This window comes from Talpa europaea (genome assembly GCF_964194135.1).
Source record: "Talpa europaea genome assembly, chromosome: 7".
In the NCBI taxonomy this organism is placed as follows: Eukaryota; Metazoa; Chordata; class Mammalia; order Eulipotyphla; family Talpidae; genus Talpa; species Talpa europaea.
The window spans coordinates 7,523,225-7,543,368 of record NC_140074.1 but is presented as its reverse complement, the minus strand read 5'-3'; the positions used below and the strand labels follow the sequence as shown (position 1 = coordinate 7,543,368).

General features: G+C 44.2%; 1 protein-coding gene across 1 annotated transcript in view; it reads right to left on the bottom strand.

Annotated features, from left to right (window-relative positions):
* The window catches only part of PSMB7 (proteasome 20S subunit beta 7), a gene marked incomplete at its 5' end in the record, with an annotated part of 52,985 nt that overhangs the window by 17,443 nt on the left and 15,398 nt on the right, over positions 1–20,144 (bottom strand). Inside the window, one exon of the mRNA XM_084238580.1 lies at positions 8,527–8,597. Coding sequence (XP_084094706.1) covers positions 8,527–8,597 — 71 coding nt within the window. The remainder of the gene's footprint in view (positions 1–8,526; positions 8,598–20,144) is intronic.

The following is a 20,144-nucleotide window of genomic DNA, read 5'->3' as shown; positions in this document are numbered from 1 at the left end:
AAAATCTGGGAAAGTAAGTCAAGTTCAGCTCATTAAACTGACACCTATTAAAGTGTTACAAGAAAAAAGTCTTAAACACCATCAATACCAACAAGAGACTAGAAAATCATTGTTTACAATAACCACTGAATGTCTTTTTTTTTTTTTTTTTTTGCATTAACTTAAAGCTGTTTGATGCCAACAGGGTTCACATCACACAGAAAGGTGCTCTGGCTAAACACTGATAGTCTTCCTTGATCTCCATTGTCTGCTGTGTGGGTTCCGCCAGCAAACCTCCCAGCGAGTGGTCACCTTCCTATGGAGTCATTAAACCTCTGAATGTCAGCTGGTGGGATTAGCCAGCAGCTTCCACACCTGAGCCCCGTGGCAGGGACAGAGGCATTTGGATCAAGATCACTAATGAATACAGAATTCATATGCCGCTTGTCAGGGCTCCTGAGCTCAGAGCCGCACAGATGCAACCTAAATAAGACGGAGGACAGAAGAATTGTTGACGAAGATTAAAAAGTTTTGGCAGTTGGGAAAAAAAAGAGCACCTCGTTATTCAAATATGAGAGTCTTGTTCATCTTTTTTTGTTGTTGTTCAAGTTATTCATGATTTGCCTCATGTGGACAAATGCCATTCACCAATACTTAAAAACTTCTTGGTCTCGTTACTAAACGCCAAGAGGGCTATGCCGGCTGAACATTAAGCTATGTGGACAAGAACTGGAAACTTTGGGGGGGCGGGCAGGGACAATCACAGAAAAAATAACTAGTTAAAAGAGGGAAAAAATTCTAAAATTCAAAGAGAAGCCAAAAGCACGTTCCATGGTAAATGACTTACTACTATTTCCCAATATTTCCGTGTTCTGAATTCTGCACCTTTCCACTCCCGGCTCCTTCCACTGACTCACCACAGAGGTTTCCACTCCTCTTGTGACACTTGTCTGGCTTCCTGCCGTCTTCACAAGCCCTCATCAGAGAAAAGCAACAGCCCACACCTCCGCTCACCTGGAATAAGATGTCTTTCCCACTCTGCTGTCAAAGAATCACAGGCCTAGCAGCGAGGCAGAGCAGGCCAGGGACTGATGCTATCAGAGGCTCTCAGGCCAGACGGACAAGGTTCAAACCGCGACTCCCTCACTGACAAGCTGTGTGACCTCAGGCAAGGCATCTGACCTCCCTACACTCTGATTTTCTTCTCTACAAAACGGGGCTAACAAAGTATATATACCTCATGTGGCTGTTGACAAGTAAATGAGATAATGCAGAAAAAGCTGTTAGAACAGCGCCTGGCACCACATACACGCTCAACAAGCCTCAGCTAATGATGGCAGTGTTTCCAATACCTTCCCCCACAGCACAAAGGCAAATGCTTCCATGGCCTCTCATACAATGAAGAGGCTGCTTCTACTGTCACGATGACCTCTACCTAGTCTGTCTCAATTTTAAGTTTTCAGATGGCAAAGAAGAATCCTATCCATATTATGCCACAAACCACCAAGTCCTACACAAGTGCAAATAATCAAGTTAGTTGTTGCTATGTAATGACTGTATCCTATTACTGGATAACTAAAAAACAGAAGCAGTTGCCACATCTGAGAGCCAATTTTGTGTGAGTCACCATATGAGGAGTTTTACAGATCACATCTAACCCTGACGGCAACCTGCAGGCAGGCCTCTGGGTCCCCATCCACGAGGTGACAGTCCTGGGCCATGGCTCACCGGGAGTCATGTCATGTCCTGAATACACTGGAAACAGATTCACAGCCCAGTCCTCCGGCTCCTAAGTTCCTGGGCTCCTTTCCCTCATCCAAAACACAGAACTCATGCTCTTTGCTTTCCTTCAGGACTAGTCTATGTGCCAAACTGAACAGATTCTTTCTTGTTAATCGAAATAATGCAGATCTCTTACACTACTGTCCATCTGCAAAGCACACGTGAATCTGTGGCTTCAGTGTCACTACCGGTCTTAAGAAAAAAACTGCAGTTACTTTTAAGATTTGCTGTCGGGACACCACATTGGTATCAACTCTCATTGCTGTAAGTGGAGCTATAGCTGCCTGCAATGACAGATTAATTCTGTTTCCTTGGTAGCCTGGTGTTTGGCATCACGTTTGTGAGTAAGCACAAGCCTTTAGGGCGACGGCTGCTCACATCTGGGGCAATCTATAAGGGCTTCTCCAGAGGCCAGACTCACAGAGTGATGAGATATGACTCCATCAATCAGACGGCTGAAGTGGCACTTGTACACGTCACCATCTATCTTTACCGAGCTCTCTGAAGGGTACAGGGTAAGAGCCCATCTCTCAGCACTGCCACCAGAGAAAGGACCATCACAGTTGGCAGTGACTAAGCATGTGCTGCTTAAAACTGAAGACACACTAAGACGAGGGGGGAAAAAAGATCCTGCTGGTGTTAGCACGCCTCAGGCAGTGGTAGAAGCTTCAGCAACTCATCTTCAAAAGGCAGAGAGCCAGAGCTCTAGAAACCTGCAAAAATTGGCTAAGCCTGCAGTCTTCATTTCTTTAAGTTGAGCATCTTCAAAGTCTAGAATTCTAACTGTAGGGCACAGCAGCTGCCACTGCAGATCTGATCCTCTCAGCTTTTGGCAGCTCTCAACTTGAGATTCTAGCAAAAGAATTTTTCAAGTCGCTATTACTGCCTGTCATGGATTTATAAATATTGTTCACTATCTGCTGTGGCATGGCTCTCATGGGACGCCAGAGCATGCCAAATGCGTAACAGAATGAAAAACAGTTTCTATTCTTCAAATAAATGCTAATTTTTTTAACTGTGCTCACGCGATGTGTCTGGGTGACCAACTTCAATAGTGCAGACTATGTATCAGAGAAGGGAAAGCCGATTGTCCTTTCCAGCAGCATTCAGCTGCTACTTTCATTAAGCGTGTTTAATTAGATTCCAGATGCTAATTTGCAAGTCGATACCAGAGGGTGCAGGACAGTTTGCCTTTGAATCGTCTCCCTGTGATGTGAGGTCCTCCCGCACACCACTATCCTTCAGCGGCCCGTGCACACGGTTCTGACAATTAGTGCCAAGAGGGGATGGTATTGATCTTGACAGACTAAATATTAATCTTCTACCCATTTTAATGAATTATAATCTTCAAGAATTTAAATTTCTCACTGGGCCAAATGAAAACATTCCTTCTTACAAAGAAACAGGATGGAACCTAACAGGAACTAACCGGTTATGTGATCCATGTCCTTAATTCCCTCCATTCTCTACAAGAAGTTTTATTTCAGCAATATTAGCAATTGTCAAGCTATGCACCCTCTCGAAACTAACATGCTATTTCCGGGTACTGTGGTTAAAATCCCTTATGTTTAACTAAAAAATGGACTTAAAAGGTCAGTGTGGCTATCACTGGTTTCCCCCCAGCTAGCCTGTGAATAACCACCAGAATTAGGGGCTTAATTCTTACATCAGCTTTAACAATAGGGGGAAAAAACCTGGGCGAACAGCTTAGTGCAATTCATCATCAGCAAAAAACCACTCATATAACTGACCCCTTGTCATTACATCAACTCACACATTTCAAAATCCACTGTTCTGCTAATGAACAGGTACAATGTCTGAGCAAGCAAACTTTGCTGATTTAAAAAAAGAGAAAAAAGCACAAGATTTATCACCAGTAATACCCCTTTTCTATGCCTCCATTTCTGTCATAGCTCAGTGCCGTGAACACTGAAGGTGAATATGTCAAACTGATTCAAAGGAAGGGTCATCTGAGAACTACTAAGTAAAGTTGCTTTTGACACCTTTTTATCCACTGCTTCTGCTACTACCCGCCATGTACCAGTCAGCATGCTAGGTGTAAGAAAACAGAAGTGAGTATGCTTTGTTCCTGCCCTCGGAGGACTTTCAGGCCAAAGACAAGACAATGAAAATGACAAGACCATTAAAGACGGTGTTAGGGCCAAGAGCGGGTGAGGATTTTTAAAGGCCGCTCATGTGCCTTACACTAGCTGCAGTGTCTCCGAAACCTCAAGGCACTGGCTCAGACCACTCAAGGGGTACAGACCACACGAGGGGTACAGACCCTCTTAGGCAGGCGTGACTCCAGCTGGGCTTCACTCTACTGCTTCTTGGCCTGTAACTTCCCAATGAACGTTGGCCTTTTGCCTCACCTTCATTTTGCTTGAATGGGGTGTTTGCTTTGTTGACTGCCCACTACAGCGTACCATTCAAGAAGTGTGCTAGTTATCTTCCTGTTCTCTCAAGAAAATGTTCAGCACTTTCCATTTAGAAGAGAAAGTCCCCTCTACTTCCTGGGTGGTTTTTGATGACTCAGATTTTGTCTTAGCGGAGGATTATTGTGTCTCAACTAACACCTACTGAACACAGGAGCTGCAGAACAGAAATGATTTTATGGCCTCTGGCCTCAAGAATCTCCCTCTCTCACTGGCAAGTAGGGGAGACGTCTCTAAAAGAGCTGGAAAGGGCCTCCCCGGTGGCACGGCGGTTGAGCGCTGGGTTGCGAAGCTGCCCGCAGCCTCTGCAGCGCCGGTTCGATCCCCGGCTGCTCCCGGGCCACCGGAGGAGGGTCCCGCATGGCGCGCAGACCTCTCCTGCCGCCCGCTGCTCCCCTCAGCAGTGTACTTCGGTCCTTCTGCCTGCTCTGCTCCCCGCTCTGGCTCTGGTGAATTCTCTCACCCTCCCGCGCTTCTGACTGTACCCAGTGCATGTATAAATAAATAAATAAATAAATCTTTAAAAAAAAAAAAAGTATATTAAAAGAGCTGGAAAACAATGGGACAGGGATGTACAGTGCAGCAGGGGACACTACTGAATGAGCGCAGTGCTGGCACACGCCAGCAGTGAGGCATGAGTGGCAAGCAAGCACTGATCCAAAGGATAGCGAGTCTCTGGTAAGGCCTGAGTGGGGGGAAAGAAGGCCCATTTCTCCAAGCTTAAGAGGCACAGCCCTGGATGTACACCTGACGGAGAGACATGAAGACATTTTCACTTATATTAACAGTAGGCATTTTCATGTGTCTTGGGGAAAATATAAAACCAGCACAACAAACTTATAAGCTGTATTTGTAAATAAATTTAAAAAGGTGAACTAAACTGCAAAGAAGGGAAGGAAGGGAACTAACTAGAAAGAGGCACTTCGCAGGAAGGACATGTTCCCTGTCTTGAGTGGCCATTACTTGGGTAATGACAAAACGAAAACCTATGGAACTGACACACTTAAGATGGGCGTATTTTATTGTGTGACTTCAATTTAGAAAACCAAGTTAGTTTTCAAGAAAACCAGTAAGTAGCCCCTGGGTATGGCAGAAACCTTAAATGTGGTGTGTAAATGACACATTCCAGAGACAAGGCTAGACTAGCCCTATCTGGAAGGACATGTGAACCACAGGTGCAGTTTTAAAGTTCCTAGTAGTTATATTTAAAAACGTGAAAATAGGTGAAATTGGTGTGAATATTCTTATTTAGCCCAAAATACTTAAAAGAACCCTGTTCCAACATGTGATCAATATAAACACTACAGAGCCTTTTTCTCCCAATTTTTATACTCAGTCACTGAAAGCTGGTGTGTCTCTTGCTGACATCACCTCTCCAGTCAGACTAGCCACGGGCTCCAGCAGTCGCAGTGGGGAACAATAAATGCTTTTAAGGAGGGAGGGACTTTACGCCTAGAACCATAACAGTCTAGGCTTAGCGCTGCCCGAGGTATATAGGCTTATAGCTGAGGAGAAAAGACAAGACGAAGATGGGCTTTCTCTAATGTACTGATCTTAACAACAAAGTCAAGAGTCTGCTCCATGAGTCTGGCCACCAATCCACTGCCCGACACTGAGGGACCATGACAGTCCAAGGCTGCGCCTCCGTCAACTCTCGACACGCGGAACAGCGACTGCCCTGGAGAGCCAGAGAGGCGGGAAGGGCAGCTGTGCACGCCTGGGTTCCTGTGAGGTCAGCCCACAGTCCTTTCCCACACGGAAGGAAATAAGCAGACTTAGTCACCCAAGCCCGCACTCTCAAAATAGGCAAGAAAGAAAAGCTATGGAGGGCTACATGCCACAGACAGACAGAAAACCTCCTTGGAAATAAGGAAAACTAAATTTGGAAATTTGAAACCAAAATGTCTTTGTTCCATGAGTTCTACCCAAAAGCAGAGCCAGAAATGACACCCCGGTCAAATTCCCTTTCACAACAAAGAGGTCACTAAAATGGAGTCCTCCAACACTGCTGAGTCGTCTCAGAAACAGCATCATTTACTCTTCACCCAGGGAAAGCAGACAGCCAGTTGTTGGCTGTCTGGTCTTAAATATTTTTATTACCTATTAACATCCCTTTAGATTTGTAAAGTATTATCTACTGACAACTGTTACACTATTATCTGCTTTCTATTTATTTTTACACTCACTTCACTGGAGAAGCAGGTACTACCTTCACCTTAATAAAGTCGTTTTTGTTGATTGTCAGCCTGCGTCAAGAATAATATCTTAAGTGAATAAAAACCAGTCACCTGAAATTGTAAATTTAAATAATCAATCTGAAATGAGAAATTGGTGAACCTGTTTTGCGGTCTCATAGCTAAAGCAGAACACTACGAGCGCTGAGTCACAGTTATAAGTGATCTGAGAAACACACTCTTCAGATAACATCAGAAGTTTTGTTGAAGGGATAAACACATTTCCCTTTATTTCCCCAAATCACATCAACATTAAATTCACGGCCTTTGAATCATTTCAAATCAAAACCCTAAATAATGTAAAATTTACTTTAGCAGAATGTTATTAAAGGTCACTTTTAGTATACACCCTATACTTTCACCAATTTCTGCTATCGCCATTTTTCTCTAACATATGGAGCCCCCAATCAATTGGAAATAAGACAAAGCTTTCAAAAAAATCTGGAAAGATTAATGTGGCTGAAAGGAGAGTTTGACATTACTGAGGCGATTTTCTAAATGAAAGTCATCAGAGTCTTGCTCCGGACACCTTTGTTAGTCCTAATGGATTTGCGAAGCCTTGGGAAACAACCCTCCTTTGGATGGAGGGCTGGGAGATCTGTTTTTCTTTCTTTCTGTCTTAAGTGACCCAGTATATCTTTTCTCTATGCACTTAAGAAGCCCAAAACAGAAAATAATGCTGATATGGGAATAAACTTTGATACTGAGAAATGAGAACAGAATCCTAAACTCATTTACAGTTGGATACTTGCATCTGCTTACTGTTCTTAATTGGAATAAGACACTTTTTTTTTTTTTTTGTATAAAACCCCTAGCTAAATTCTACCTTCAGTAGCCTGTTTTGATTCCTGCAGATGTCCAAGAAAGGGAAGAAACCCAGCCAGCCATGGCCAAGTCCTGATTGTGCTAGTCTCACACACCAAGCGCAGAGTGGCTTCCAGAAGCCCCTGGATTGGCTGAGCAATATCCACAAACCTACATCCTCTGGCCTGTGTGGCACTTGGCACAGACCTAAACAGCAGAGAGCTTCACAGCTCCAAAGACACTTAGTGTGCCAATGACAATAAGCATTGGTAGAGTAACAAAAAATTTCAAATAAGCCCTCCTGTCCAAAGATGAGTAGACATAAAGCACTGTCAAAAAAATAATTTCCAAAGACATGCTTTGATAGCTGAACAGAACAATACTGCAAAGGCAGAAATGCAGACTCCCACATATTAAGGAACAGGGTAAACCCCTCATAACAGCCAACTAGTTGTTGAAAGAAGCTGATAATCCACATAAAAAAATTAACACCTATCAAAAACCCAGCAGCCAATATGAAGACTGCCTCAGGACTTAGGTGTCTCCCTGCTGGTTTAGGGGCACGGCACCGTGGTGGAGGAAGCACCCGCAGTGCAGGGGACATCCACGTACACTCAACACCCCTTCAAACGTGACAAGGGAAGATGTGTGGGTTTGTTCTGGGGGGGAAGGGGGGGAGTGGTGTTGCTTAATGGGAGGGGGGCACATCTATCATTAAAGCAGACTTAAGGGAATATCATTCAGAAGATACCATCCCCCACCACCAGTGAAAACAACAAAAGAATACCTTATATATTTGAGACACTAGACCCCATTACACTTGAGAAGAGTCCACTACACACATATCTCACCCCCATCTTGTCAGATGCAGAACAATCTATAGAAATTTTTTAAGCTGCCCCCACTTTCACGCCAGGTCTCTGTGACATGCAAAGACATTCACAGTTTCTCTATTATTGGTGAGAAAACAAAAAACCTGTCATTTTGAGCTATCATGACAGTGAAAGCTTGGTGCACGAGCAAACGTGCTATACCGCAGCGGCATTTACAGCCAAGAAGATTCCTACACAGCCCACAGCAAGCTCAGGCAACGCTGGCTCATCAAGCCCGAGGGCGCGCGCTCAAGGGCCACTCCAAAACGCCCCCTTCACGAGCAGCCGGTCTTCTCAGCAAACTGAGGATCTGTGCCAAGAACATTCCCACGAACAGTGGTGATCTGGAGGAACTGGCAATCGATCTGTACATGTTCAACATACAACTGGAAAAACATCTGAAGGCGAATAAAACTGCACGGGCTTACATACCTCCATATCTGGCCTAAACTTATCTTCAAACACAGCCATTGCTGCCAAGGAGCCAGAACCTGTAAGACAAAGATGCGCTTTTAGTGTATTTACCAACTCCCAGCTTCTCCCTCTCAAGTTCACCTCGGGGCAGCAAAATGGCAAAATGTGCCCAATGCCACATTCAAGTACAGTGTAAATATTAATCCTACAGGGCCACATAAACCAGGTAAGCACTGCACTTCAAAAGCCTGGAGTCACACTACCACTACCTCAGGTAAACGTGCAACCGGCCTTACTTCGTCTACTGATGGGAACTGCAAATTATTCACACTAAAATGCTTAAGTATGAAAATGAGGTTATGGAGAACTTATGTTTTACAAAAAATGAATCCCACAAAATTTCATATCTACTCTGCTCTGAGTCTTGTGCTCTACAACTGTGCCTTGGCAGGCTGCTAGGTATAGTGCTAAATACCAAGCCAGATAGAAAGAATAGATTGTTCTAATGAGCTGGACCTGGCAGAGTCACCTTGACACGCAGGGAAGAACTACAGCTCCAGCGATGGTAATAGGACGATGAGCTGCAGCCACCAGGTTATTCCAGCTACAACTGTAAAACACTTTATTATGTGGCATTTATTTGGAGCTGTTATTTTTAGTTTGTACTTTGAAGAGTAACAGCTGAGTAGACAAAATGACAGACAAAGAAACAAAAATTTATTATCACAAAAGCAAATGGCTGAAAGGTTATGCTGCACAGATATTAACAGGGAGCAAATTTCTCTCGACGAAAGTGGGATGTAAAGGCATTACAAATAAGTATGGGCTCCCTTTGAACGGTGTAAAAGGCAGCTCAGCACTATTTGAAAATTTAAACTTGCTTTGTTCAGAAACCAGAGAATCTTTAGAAAACTATCAGCTTGTCTTTACAGGGTTCTGGCAATATTTCAGGATACTCCACTTTTGGAGAGAGAATAGAGTTGCCCACAATTTTTTACTCCAATTAGAAGATTTTTTTGGCATTTATTACTTTTTAACTTGTTTTGCATAACACTATCTATTTAGCTGGGTCACAGAGAAAACCATATTTTCTATTTAAAATGATTTGTGTACATCGCTTGACCACCTCAATGGTTTAGCAAAGGAAAAAGGCAGCGATTAAACAGTTTCAAATGAGGTGTCCTGCTGATTTTATCAAGTCTGCTGAATGTATAATGAAAAAGGAGAAGCTGACAGCAATGCTGCATTGAGAAAATACAGACTACCTTATCTGAACCATTTAAGGAGGTCCAATTATAGATCAAATTTAAAGGGTAGAAACAGCAGATTTACAGACACAAATCAATGAACATGGTAATCCCGATGAATATGACAGATGCTCCTGTTAGGGAATACCGCCGTGGCTGAGGATCATTGCCTTCCCAGCACCGGATACATCACATCTAAAGCAGTGGGAAGCGTCAAGTGCAGGCTGGCATTACAAGCAATGACTATTCATTTAGGCTTTGGGAGCAAAAGGCGGCCCCAGTTTCCCCTCTCTCAATTTTTTCTCCTTAAAAAGAAAAAAGAGGGGGGACCAAAGGCTATTAAAAGCCCTCTGAAAAGGAAAGAGAACTTACACAGATATAAAAGCAGTGCACCCAAGTAAAACTAGCACAAATGCAAGCGCAAATTCACCGTACCAAACCTCTGAATTACATAGTAAGTGTGTCCTTGGCAGTCTGGAGGCACAGACTCCAACATTTGTGAGCCACGTGTTCATGCTGAGATTTGGGCTGAGGAGAGTAACCCAAGTGTCTGCTTTGAGGCACGGGTGAGAACCAGTCTTGGACTTCTAGCAAAAAGCGAGCTGGTTTTGTATGGAAACAAGGCAGTTGTCATGAAGAAACAAGAAAATTGCAAATAAACTCAGAAAAACACTTTCAGATACAAAATACTCCCAGGAGCACCCAACAACAAGCTGGCCTTTCCCAGAGTGATCCAAAAATATCTCTGCAGAAAGTCCAAGTGTAATCGTACCAGACACCCCAAATAAACACTGGACAGGGAAAAATTTACCCAACAGCTAACAACTTTATGGAAAACTATTGTCCAAAGGGAAGTGAGTTTACTTTCAAAGCACATCTCCTTAAAACTTACTAGTCCTATTTTTTTTCTCCTGGCTCATCCTTTTGCAGTTTCCCAGTTAACAGACTAAGTTTATTTTTCCTAGGCACATATACTTCCTTTCTCGTAACTTCATGCAATCTTGTAAGAAATAAAAAATAGGGCCTCCCTGGAGGCGCAAGGAGTTAAGCACCACACTATGAAGCAGTCCACAGCCTCTGCAGCACGAATTCGATCCCCGGCCGGCCAGGGAGCAACCCACATGGCACAGCGGACCTCTCCTGCCTCGCCCGCTGCTCCCCTCAGCAGTCAGTCTGCCTGTTCTGTTCCCCACTCTGTCTCTGGTGAATCCTCTCACCCCCCACACCTCCGGCCTGTACCCCAGCATAAATAAATAAATCTTTAAAAAAAGAGAAAAAAAGAAAGAAAAAATATTTTCTCTCCCAATATAGTTTTTCCTCTATCAAGAACTTATTTTCCTGTTTAGAAACAAGGTTGCAGGAAAAAAAAGGCCTATTAATGGAAATTATGGACTGAAACCCAGACTCTTAAAACAGAAGTATCTATCAAGTTTGAGGAGGCTCCTCACAGCAGGAGTGATTTTTTTAAAAAAGCTGAAACTGTAGCAGAAATAAACATAGGAAGGACACTGGGCTCTTATTACATTATTCTTCTGCTTCCAATTTTACATCATACCCCCTAAATCACATTCAAACTACCCACCTATCTACTTCTCTCCCTTACCCACTCTCCCTCTCAGCAGGGGCTTGCTAAACTGCCCAGCGCTGCCTCCCCTGAAATCAAAGATGCAGACTCCAAAAATTTGAAAAGAAAAAGAAATTCAACCTTAAAACAATTTCTAAACCACGTGCAATCGGCTCCTGCTCCCAGCTTCTTAGGAAAGGAGGACTTTGGCGCCCCCTTTTCAGAAATACGCAGAATTACTAGGAGATGACATACAATCGCCTCTGTCAACAGGTTTCTAGGAATCCCTGAAAGTGTCTGCTATTTAGAAAAGTGAGTGCTTCAAATATGGCTGCAATTGGCCCAAGTGGGCAAAAGAACAAGATGCAAATCCTCGCATGATTCCAAGGCAAAGGATTCAGGGGAAGGAACAAGGAATTGGCCATTAAAAAGGGGGGGGGGGGAGCCCGAAAGTGCAATGAAACCAGTATCCTTTAATAATTTCATTTAAGTTCCCTCGATCTTGTTCCAACACCACATAAAACTATATAAATAAATCACCTAATGCCACACAGGTTCAGCAGCATGTGACCTACAGAATGTTTAAATAGTATATCCCATTTTCTCCACAAACCACAGTAATGCCCTGAGATATGTCATTATCTCAGCATCAGCCAGCCTGACCAGGCACTCTCATACCCCAAACCAAAGCAAAATGCCTTGCAAGGACAAGGAGCCTGATTTTTTTTATTCCAAAAACAAGGCCAGCTGGTTTCCCATTTAAGGAACAAATAAGCAAGAAGCCGAGGGACTGCACGGCCACGGGCCTCAGCTTTAGCCGACAGGCAGAGCAGGTGAAGGGACAGGTAAGCAGGTAAGCTTTCCACAGGGCAGGATGAGCTCCGCGAGCAAGGGGCACGAGGCCTGCTCTCAGGGAACGTGCAACTGGGTGGAGCAGGTCGCCAAGAGGGAAGAAACAAGAGCATTGTCTTGAGTGCCCACATGACCAGGCAGAGCCATCCTCACAGCAACCCACCGAGGCAATAAAGCTACTTGTCCAGGATCACAGGACCAACAGCACAGGGCAAGATGCACCCCCATGTCCTTCTCTCACACAAAATATTCTACATGCCCCAATCCAGAGCAGAGTAGACACATAAGACCCTCTATGACCAGGTCTCCGCCTCCCTCAGTTCCCGAACTGCTCCCAATACAAACACACAGACATACTACCAAAACCTAACTGACAATTAATTGCTAACTACCCATACCATTGCAAGCCTATCCCACCTTTGCCCCCAACAGTCCACAAACTCTTACTCACCCTTCAAACTCAGGTGAAAGATTACTTCTTCCCAGGAGCCCTCCCTGACCTCCTCCACACCCCCATGAGTTTATCACTCTCGTCTCTGCAACTGCCATCCTTCCTATCTGTGACCTCTGGCACACAGTGAGCACTAAATGGAAGGTGCTGTATGGTGTACGACCATCCAGTGGAGGCACCAGGGAAACAGAGCAGGTCCTGAAGAAGCGGTGATAGCAGTATTAGTACTGACTTGATAAAATATAAAAGAACATTTATTGCCTAATTTACCATACGGGGATAAAGAGAAGACAAACTCAATGTAAAGCAAGTTCAATTTTCAAAAAGAAAGAGTGGCTTTAAACCCACAGAACCATGTCCTGTTCTATGTCTGCTCTGGGCCAAACCTCCATGGCACCACAGGAGTGAGACACCCTCCTTGGGGTCCACATTCTGGCAACAAAGCGCTCTGCCTCACCGGCAGTTTCCATGTAGCTGCTCCCCAGCAACATCCACCAAACCTGTTGCGACTGAGCCCACTCACAGTTACTGAGGAGCCCGTGTTGCCTCCTTAAAGCAGAAAAATGAGGTACAATTCAGTGATCAGCATTTAGCAAGACCAGGACTCTGTACAAGTCTGTGATGGCTCCCTAGTCCTGCATCCACTGTGCTCCCCCAGGCTCACCCACACACTCACCCACCTGCTCAAACACTCAACTCCCAAACCACCGGGCAGCCAGACTGTGGAAAGAGACAGGGAGGTGGGAAAGAATTCACAGCTCAGCCCTCTTCCACCATGGGGGACCAGGAACTGCTCTGCACCCCACCTACCCACTGCAACCACCTGGGGGGACACCACCCCGATTTAGCAGCTTCCACTTGGTGCTCATTAAAAGAATTTCTCCTACAACAGACGCCCACTGAGTCCTAGAGAGCAAGTCTGCTCCCCACCTGACTGTCAGGGCCTGACACCCACAGAAGGGGGTCTCGGGCACAAATTCTTTAAAGAACCGTATTTCCAGGCAATCTTAAAATGAAATATCTGTTTTTATTAATAACAGGCCACTGGCTTTAAAAAAATGACTAACTGCTCTAAACAATGTAAAAAGATAAGCCCTGAAACTGAGAAAAGATGCGCAACGCGCAGAACATTAATAACCGAAAACAACTTGCAGACAACATCCACATGCCAGCAGAGAAGAGGATACAGCAGTTTCACAAGATGAAAAGGCAGAGGCCTATGCATATTTAGAAACACTCCACGTCACTAGCAATCACAGAAATATGAATTAAAATTAAATAGCCACTTTTTTCCTGTTAATGAGCAAGAACTGAAAAGAAGAACGCCCGGCGCTGACCGAGGTGTGGCAAGAAAGGCCCTCGCCAAGACGGTGAAGCCAAGATGGAGAGAACTACTTCCCTAAAGGGTAATTTGGAAACATCAATCACAAATCATAAAACTAGACACACCATTAAACCAGCCAGAGAGTTACCCTTAAGAAGTAAATGGACGAGTACCCAAATTACGCATCCCCAAACATGACTGTGCGTAGACTGCTGGGGGGGGGGGGGAACCAGGGGAAAACATGTCGGTCCAAGAGTCAGGAGAGAGGGAAAAGAAACCATGCAACACTTATGGTCATTAAACATGACAAATTTGGGGGGCAACAGGAGGATGTCCATGATACAGTATTTAATGGGGAAAAACGTGTTCCAAGCAACCGCACCAGCTCTGCTTGAACAATACACGCCATGACTGTCCGACCCAGAAGAACACAATCCAAAATATGATGTCATAACAATAGGCGGTGCCATCTTCTTTTTGTTTACTTGCATGGTCTTATTTTTATTCAAAGATGATACAGTATTTGCAATTTTTAAAGGTACAAACTTGGAGAAAATAAGAATTCAATGTGAAGGGATGGAGGGGAGACGGGGGCAAAAAGTGAAAGACCAAGACCTCGCCAGCTGTCAAGTGCAGCTGTGAAACAGTGGCCCCAATGCAGACAGGGGTCCACAGCCCCAAGGAACAGCAGCAATCAATCACACAAACAAACACACCAAGTCTCTCTGCCGTCCTTGGGAGGGCTCCCTAGGACCATCCGAAAAGGGACATCACCCTAACAATCAAGTTCTCGGAGCGTATCAGTACCAACCCAGATGCCTCTTCTCCAGAGTCTGCTCTGCGGCAAACAAAGCACTGAAAGGACCACTACAAACTCCATGTGCAGTGTGGAGACTTCCAGCCCAGTCCATTTGCTTGCTCTGCACTTCAGACATGGCAGACAGGCATCACCCCATCTTACTAAAGGGGAGACTAATCTCAGAGATACGGAATATAGCCAGCGATTAGCAAATCTGACATTTTGAATCCAGATCATTCTGAATGAACGATGTTTCTTTCATTCTAACACGCTGCCTCTGAAATAGCAAAGCCAAATAGTACAACTAAAGAAAAAAAAAAAAAAATTAGCAAACAAGCATGGAAGAAGCAGCTACATTTTCTTAGCTTCCTCCCCCAAAACAGCATGCTTTCTGGCTTGCCTTTTCTTCAGATTTCAGTCGAAGATTTCCACACATCTGGATAGTAAATTTGTGTTGTTTTGCTTGGAAATTCAAATGAGACTGGAATTTTAGTTAAATGTTTTAAATGATTAAACAAATGCCACTCACTGTCTAGTGATGCCATTCAAGTATCTGCTCTAAGGTTATTTATTTTAAAATAACCCCATTCTAGGGCCTCCCCAGTGGCACAGCAGTTGAGCGCTGGGTTGCAAAACTGCCCGCTGCCTCTACAGCGCCGTATCGATCCCTGGCCGCCAGGCGAGGGTCCCACAGGGTGCACAGACCTCTCCTGCCGCCCACTACTCCCTTCAGCAATGTACTTCCTTGTTCTGTTCCCCGCTCTGGCTCTGGTGAAATCTCTCACCCTCCCGCGCTTCTGACTGTACCCAGTGCTTGTATAAATAAATCTTTAAATATAAAAATAAAAAAAAACCCATTCTAACAAACAGAATGGTGAAATTAGTCTCCATCTTCCAAAAACTCTAAAGGTGTTTCTTCTGATCCTGGCTTATCAGCATGAGTGCAATTTGAACCTAACTTCCTGAGAAAACAATACAACTCAGGTCAAAATATGAATGCTATCAAGAAAATTTTACTATAATTAGATACTGCTTTTACTTGCTCTATATATTTAAGAACACCTGCATTAATAAGTCTTGAGGCTAGTGCCTTTTTTTTAAAACATAAAACATTTTTCTATGTCAGAGTTCATTAAAGTATTAAACCAAACAGCAATTCTAGACTCCTTGTTACTAGATATGCTGAAGAAACAATAAATGACTGAAATAACTTCCTAAAACCTGCTGCTATGGGTCCACTTCAGGACGATCTATAGCCAGGTGTTTGCTTTTTTCCATACAGTCCAAGCTCACAGACTCTCAGACCAGGGAAGGAGAAAGCAATTTTTAAAGACCTTTTAGGTCCCAGACTCTGAATTCAAGTGACACAGTATTTCCTCCATTTCAGACAAGGAAACTAGGTGAAACAAAGGCAACACTCAGTAAACCAAGAGTCAAACCCACGTCTTGGGGCTCTTAGCCATGTGCCATCCAGATGGGCAACTTCCCTAGTATTTTCAAACCAAACACCCCAGGTGCCCACTGGCTGGCAGGCTCTGGCTTGTACAGATGCACTGAAGCAGGCACTCTGCTTCCCTTAGTTGTGTTCCCCGACACGTCACCAGGTCTGCACATCACCTCTGAGTCCTGCAAAGCTGCCAAGCTGCACCAGCAGGTCCGTCACATCAGACACAATGTCAGTGTTGCCCCAGAAACTGCAGTGTAGCAGTCCTTGCACCCCAGCCAGCCCTCCCCACACAAGGCAAATGACAGCATGTATCTTCCTGAGGGGGGACAGCGGGGAGACTTGAACGAATCCTGAGAAGGCGCCTGGCACATAGTAAAAACTCAATAAAAATTCGCTATTGTAATTACTGTAAGACCCAGTCCCTGTCCTGCAGGGCCTATTTGACAAAATCATTCTCCAGAAGTCCCAGCCTTGGCAGCTTTAATGGAAACGGAGGTCTTCAAAATTTCTTCTCTCAAAGCCATGAAGTTCTGAGAGACAACAGGAAATGGATTTCTACTGCTTTTCCCCAAATCAATTTAACCGGATCTTTTCAGGATAAAAGCTGCTCCTTCTGCTAAGGAACAGTCCATTTTAAGCACCCACGGACCTGTTTGCCACCGTGGCCTGCCAAGGAGCGAGATATATGCAGCGATAAAAGAACAGCACGCGGAACTTTCTAATCCATCAGTGTCCGTTCTCCCTGACAGAGTGCTTACTCACACTGGCTCATTGGTAGGCAACTGGCCGCTCACCCTGGATAAAATTTGGGGCTTTTCACAGCCCCGTGGACTGGGCTCATTTTTCACTCCATTCCTGTTAAAAGGCCTCATCTCCCGGTGTTGGTACCCGCTCTGGAGGCAGGCACTGCCAGTGTGTGAAGAGCTGACTTATGAATACAAAGCAGCGCAGTGCCAGGAGACCAGGCAGCCGCTAGAGAGCAGTGGAGCGCCTTTCACGCCGGGAGAGCCAGGCCTACAGAGGTGGTGTAATTGTATGCATGCATTTCATTATAAGTCTTGGCCAAAAGCTTCCAGGAGAGGCAGGCCAAGCAATCAGACAATCTTGCATGGGTTGCTGAAATCCAGATTTGTCCTTTGTCAGCATAAACAGTTTAATTTGATGTTTTCACTCCTGAGTAAGCACTGAGTATTACATTTAAACCCCTCGTGAGGGGAAAGAATGCTTCCTTTTCATCAGCAAATGTACCTCAATGTCAAAGTCTACCTTTTATTCACAATGAATAAAAAAATTATTCCATTTAATCTGCTTAGAAATAAAATTTTTAGAGCATCCAACATTTTTACTCAAAACTGATTTCTCAAAAACTGCAGTTCCTTTTCTAAATGCAATGCAGTCAAAAAGGAGTTAAATTTTACTCTAAGTAAATAATTTAAAACACCACTTGAAGAGAACAGTGTTTTTCTGGTATAATTGCAACTGCAATGTCTCATTGACCTGACAGGTTATAAACACTCATTCTTAAAAAAGACTAACAATTGGGTATCCAGGCCTAAAAGTGAAAGGTTTTATTAATGTATTTTAATGAAATGCCACAAAGTAAGAAGACAGAAAACTGCTCTCCTTCAAACAGGGGAGTCACCTAACCCTATGTTTAGGGGATTGCACGGAGGATGCAAATGACCTTAAAATATGCCTCTCTTAATCAGTCTCCACATCATTAGGCCCTGCCAGGAAACAGAAGCTCCCACTCAGCACTCTGCTGAGCCCAGACCACACTTCTCCCTCCTGCTGCAGGCGCTCCACGCAGCCCCAGCTGACAGGTTTCAAAGGTAGCCTTGATTCTGGTCCACATCGCAAAATAACTTCGCTATTGCAGCTTATTCCACTTTGCAGGTCTATTTCAAGTTTTCCTGTCCCTCAGAACCCTCAAGGACAAAGGACCAGAGTTTAATAATACAAAAAACGCACTTAGTCTTAACTATATGTAAAGGTTTATGTTTTCACAGAGCTATGGCAAACAATAAGAAGTGCTACTTACTGAAAAATAGTAAGCAGCTCTGTTACACATTTTCTCGCTTTATTCATCAGTGGACTAGAAAGCATTACCTCCATTCTATAGACAAAAAAAACTAAATTCAGACAGGTGAAGGAACCTACCCAAAATCACACAGCGAGGAATGGGCAGATCCAGCTGACAGCAAGTCCCTTGCTTGAGGGACTACACAGCAAAAAGTCTTCTGATGCATAAAATGACTTTCCCTTTAGTCTGTCCAGTAAGAAAGTAAAAGACCATCAAGCACTAGGTTATGAAAGATAAAGGCACTTTTCTATTGCAGGGCCAACTCTGAAACAAGAGCAGGGTAAGATGAATTAGTTAACCTCACTCTCTCTGAAGTGGGGTTTAAAGCAAAGGACTTAAAACTTCCAGCAATGCATTTAACTGTTCTCTTGGCAAGGGCTTTTACTTGCTTGTCTACTGAGGACTGAACTCACATCACCAAAGACTTCATGGTAAAATATTAGAGGAGAAAAAACAGGAGGGACAGCACATTACACGTTCATCCAGCACCTCACATTTACCCACTAGAAATATTTCATCTTTCTTTATGCAGAATCAAGAACAAACTCCACTCTAATTAGAACAGATTAGGAAACTGGCAAGGACTGGCTATGTTACCTTCCCAGTAACAACATGATGCACTTTAGAAATAAATATTTTCTCATTTCCTAACATAACGGCACCATCTATTGGCTTAGTACCACCTCTGCAGTAACGAAGAAGCATAATTCAACTTTCATGGGCTTCCGGCTCCCAGTTGTTTTATTCTTGGCATACCAAAGCTGCGTGAATTTTAAGATATAAAATCCAAGCATTGCACATTTTGAATCTTTCAAAATGCATTTTACTTAAATTAATTAAAGCAGGAAAAACTGCTGCCAGAGAAATCTCAGTACACAGAACAGCACACAGATAATGGGCTAGCACTCAAACTATCAAAACACCACACACACAAACATCTACACTGCGCACAAAGATCTTTACGTGTGGTGTATCACTAACCCTCATACATTTCCCATAGTATACTTTCCCTAACCACCATTTTACAGAAGCAATCAATGCTTGTAGTCAAACAGCTATTGCATTTTGGACTTAGATCTGAACCCAGGTCGACCCCAAAGACCCACTCTTGTCCCTGTGCCACACCGCCACAGAAAAAAGCCTCTGCACACAGTGCTGTGCAGAGTGTGTGTGCATGCTGCATTGCATCCTAGTAAGCCTGGGACCTTCCAACTCAAAAACCATCAGTCACCATTCATCTCTTCTTTTAGGATTCTAACTGCACCTCAGGTGGCTAAGAAAAGACTGTTATGGGTCATCACTGGCTACATGGACAACATTCCCACCAGAATGAGGTCCCCTCAACTGCACACCCGACCCAGCAAGCAGGGTACGTGTAAGCCCACCCAAGCACTGATGGAGGCCCATGCTACGGACATCAGCCCAGACTAGCCAGAAAAAAGATTTTACAGCAACCCCTAGAGCTAGGAAGTCCAGATGCCCTCTGAGATGACTTTTACACAGGCGTATGAACATACAGGACTGCCAAGTTCACACCTGATTTGCGAGTTGAAAACAAATGTAGAAAAACATTTGCCATCTTGGGCCTCCCTGGTGGCGCAAGGGGTTAAGACACAACCTATGAAGCCATCCGCAGCCACTGCAGTACGAATTCGATCCCCGACCAGGGAGCTACCCACATGGTTCAGCAGACCTCTCCTGGCTCGCCCACTGCTCCCCTCAGCAGTGTATTTCAGTCAGTCTGCCTGTTCTGTTCCTCACTCTGTCTCTGGTGAATCTTCTCACCCCCCACACCTCTAGCCTGTACCCCAGTTCTTATATGCATAAATAAATCTTAAAAAAAAAATTGCCGTCTTG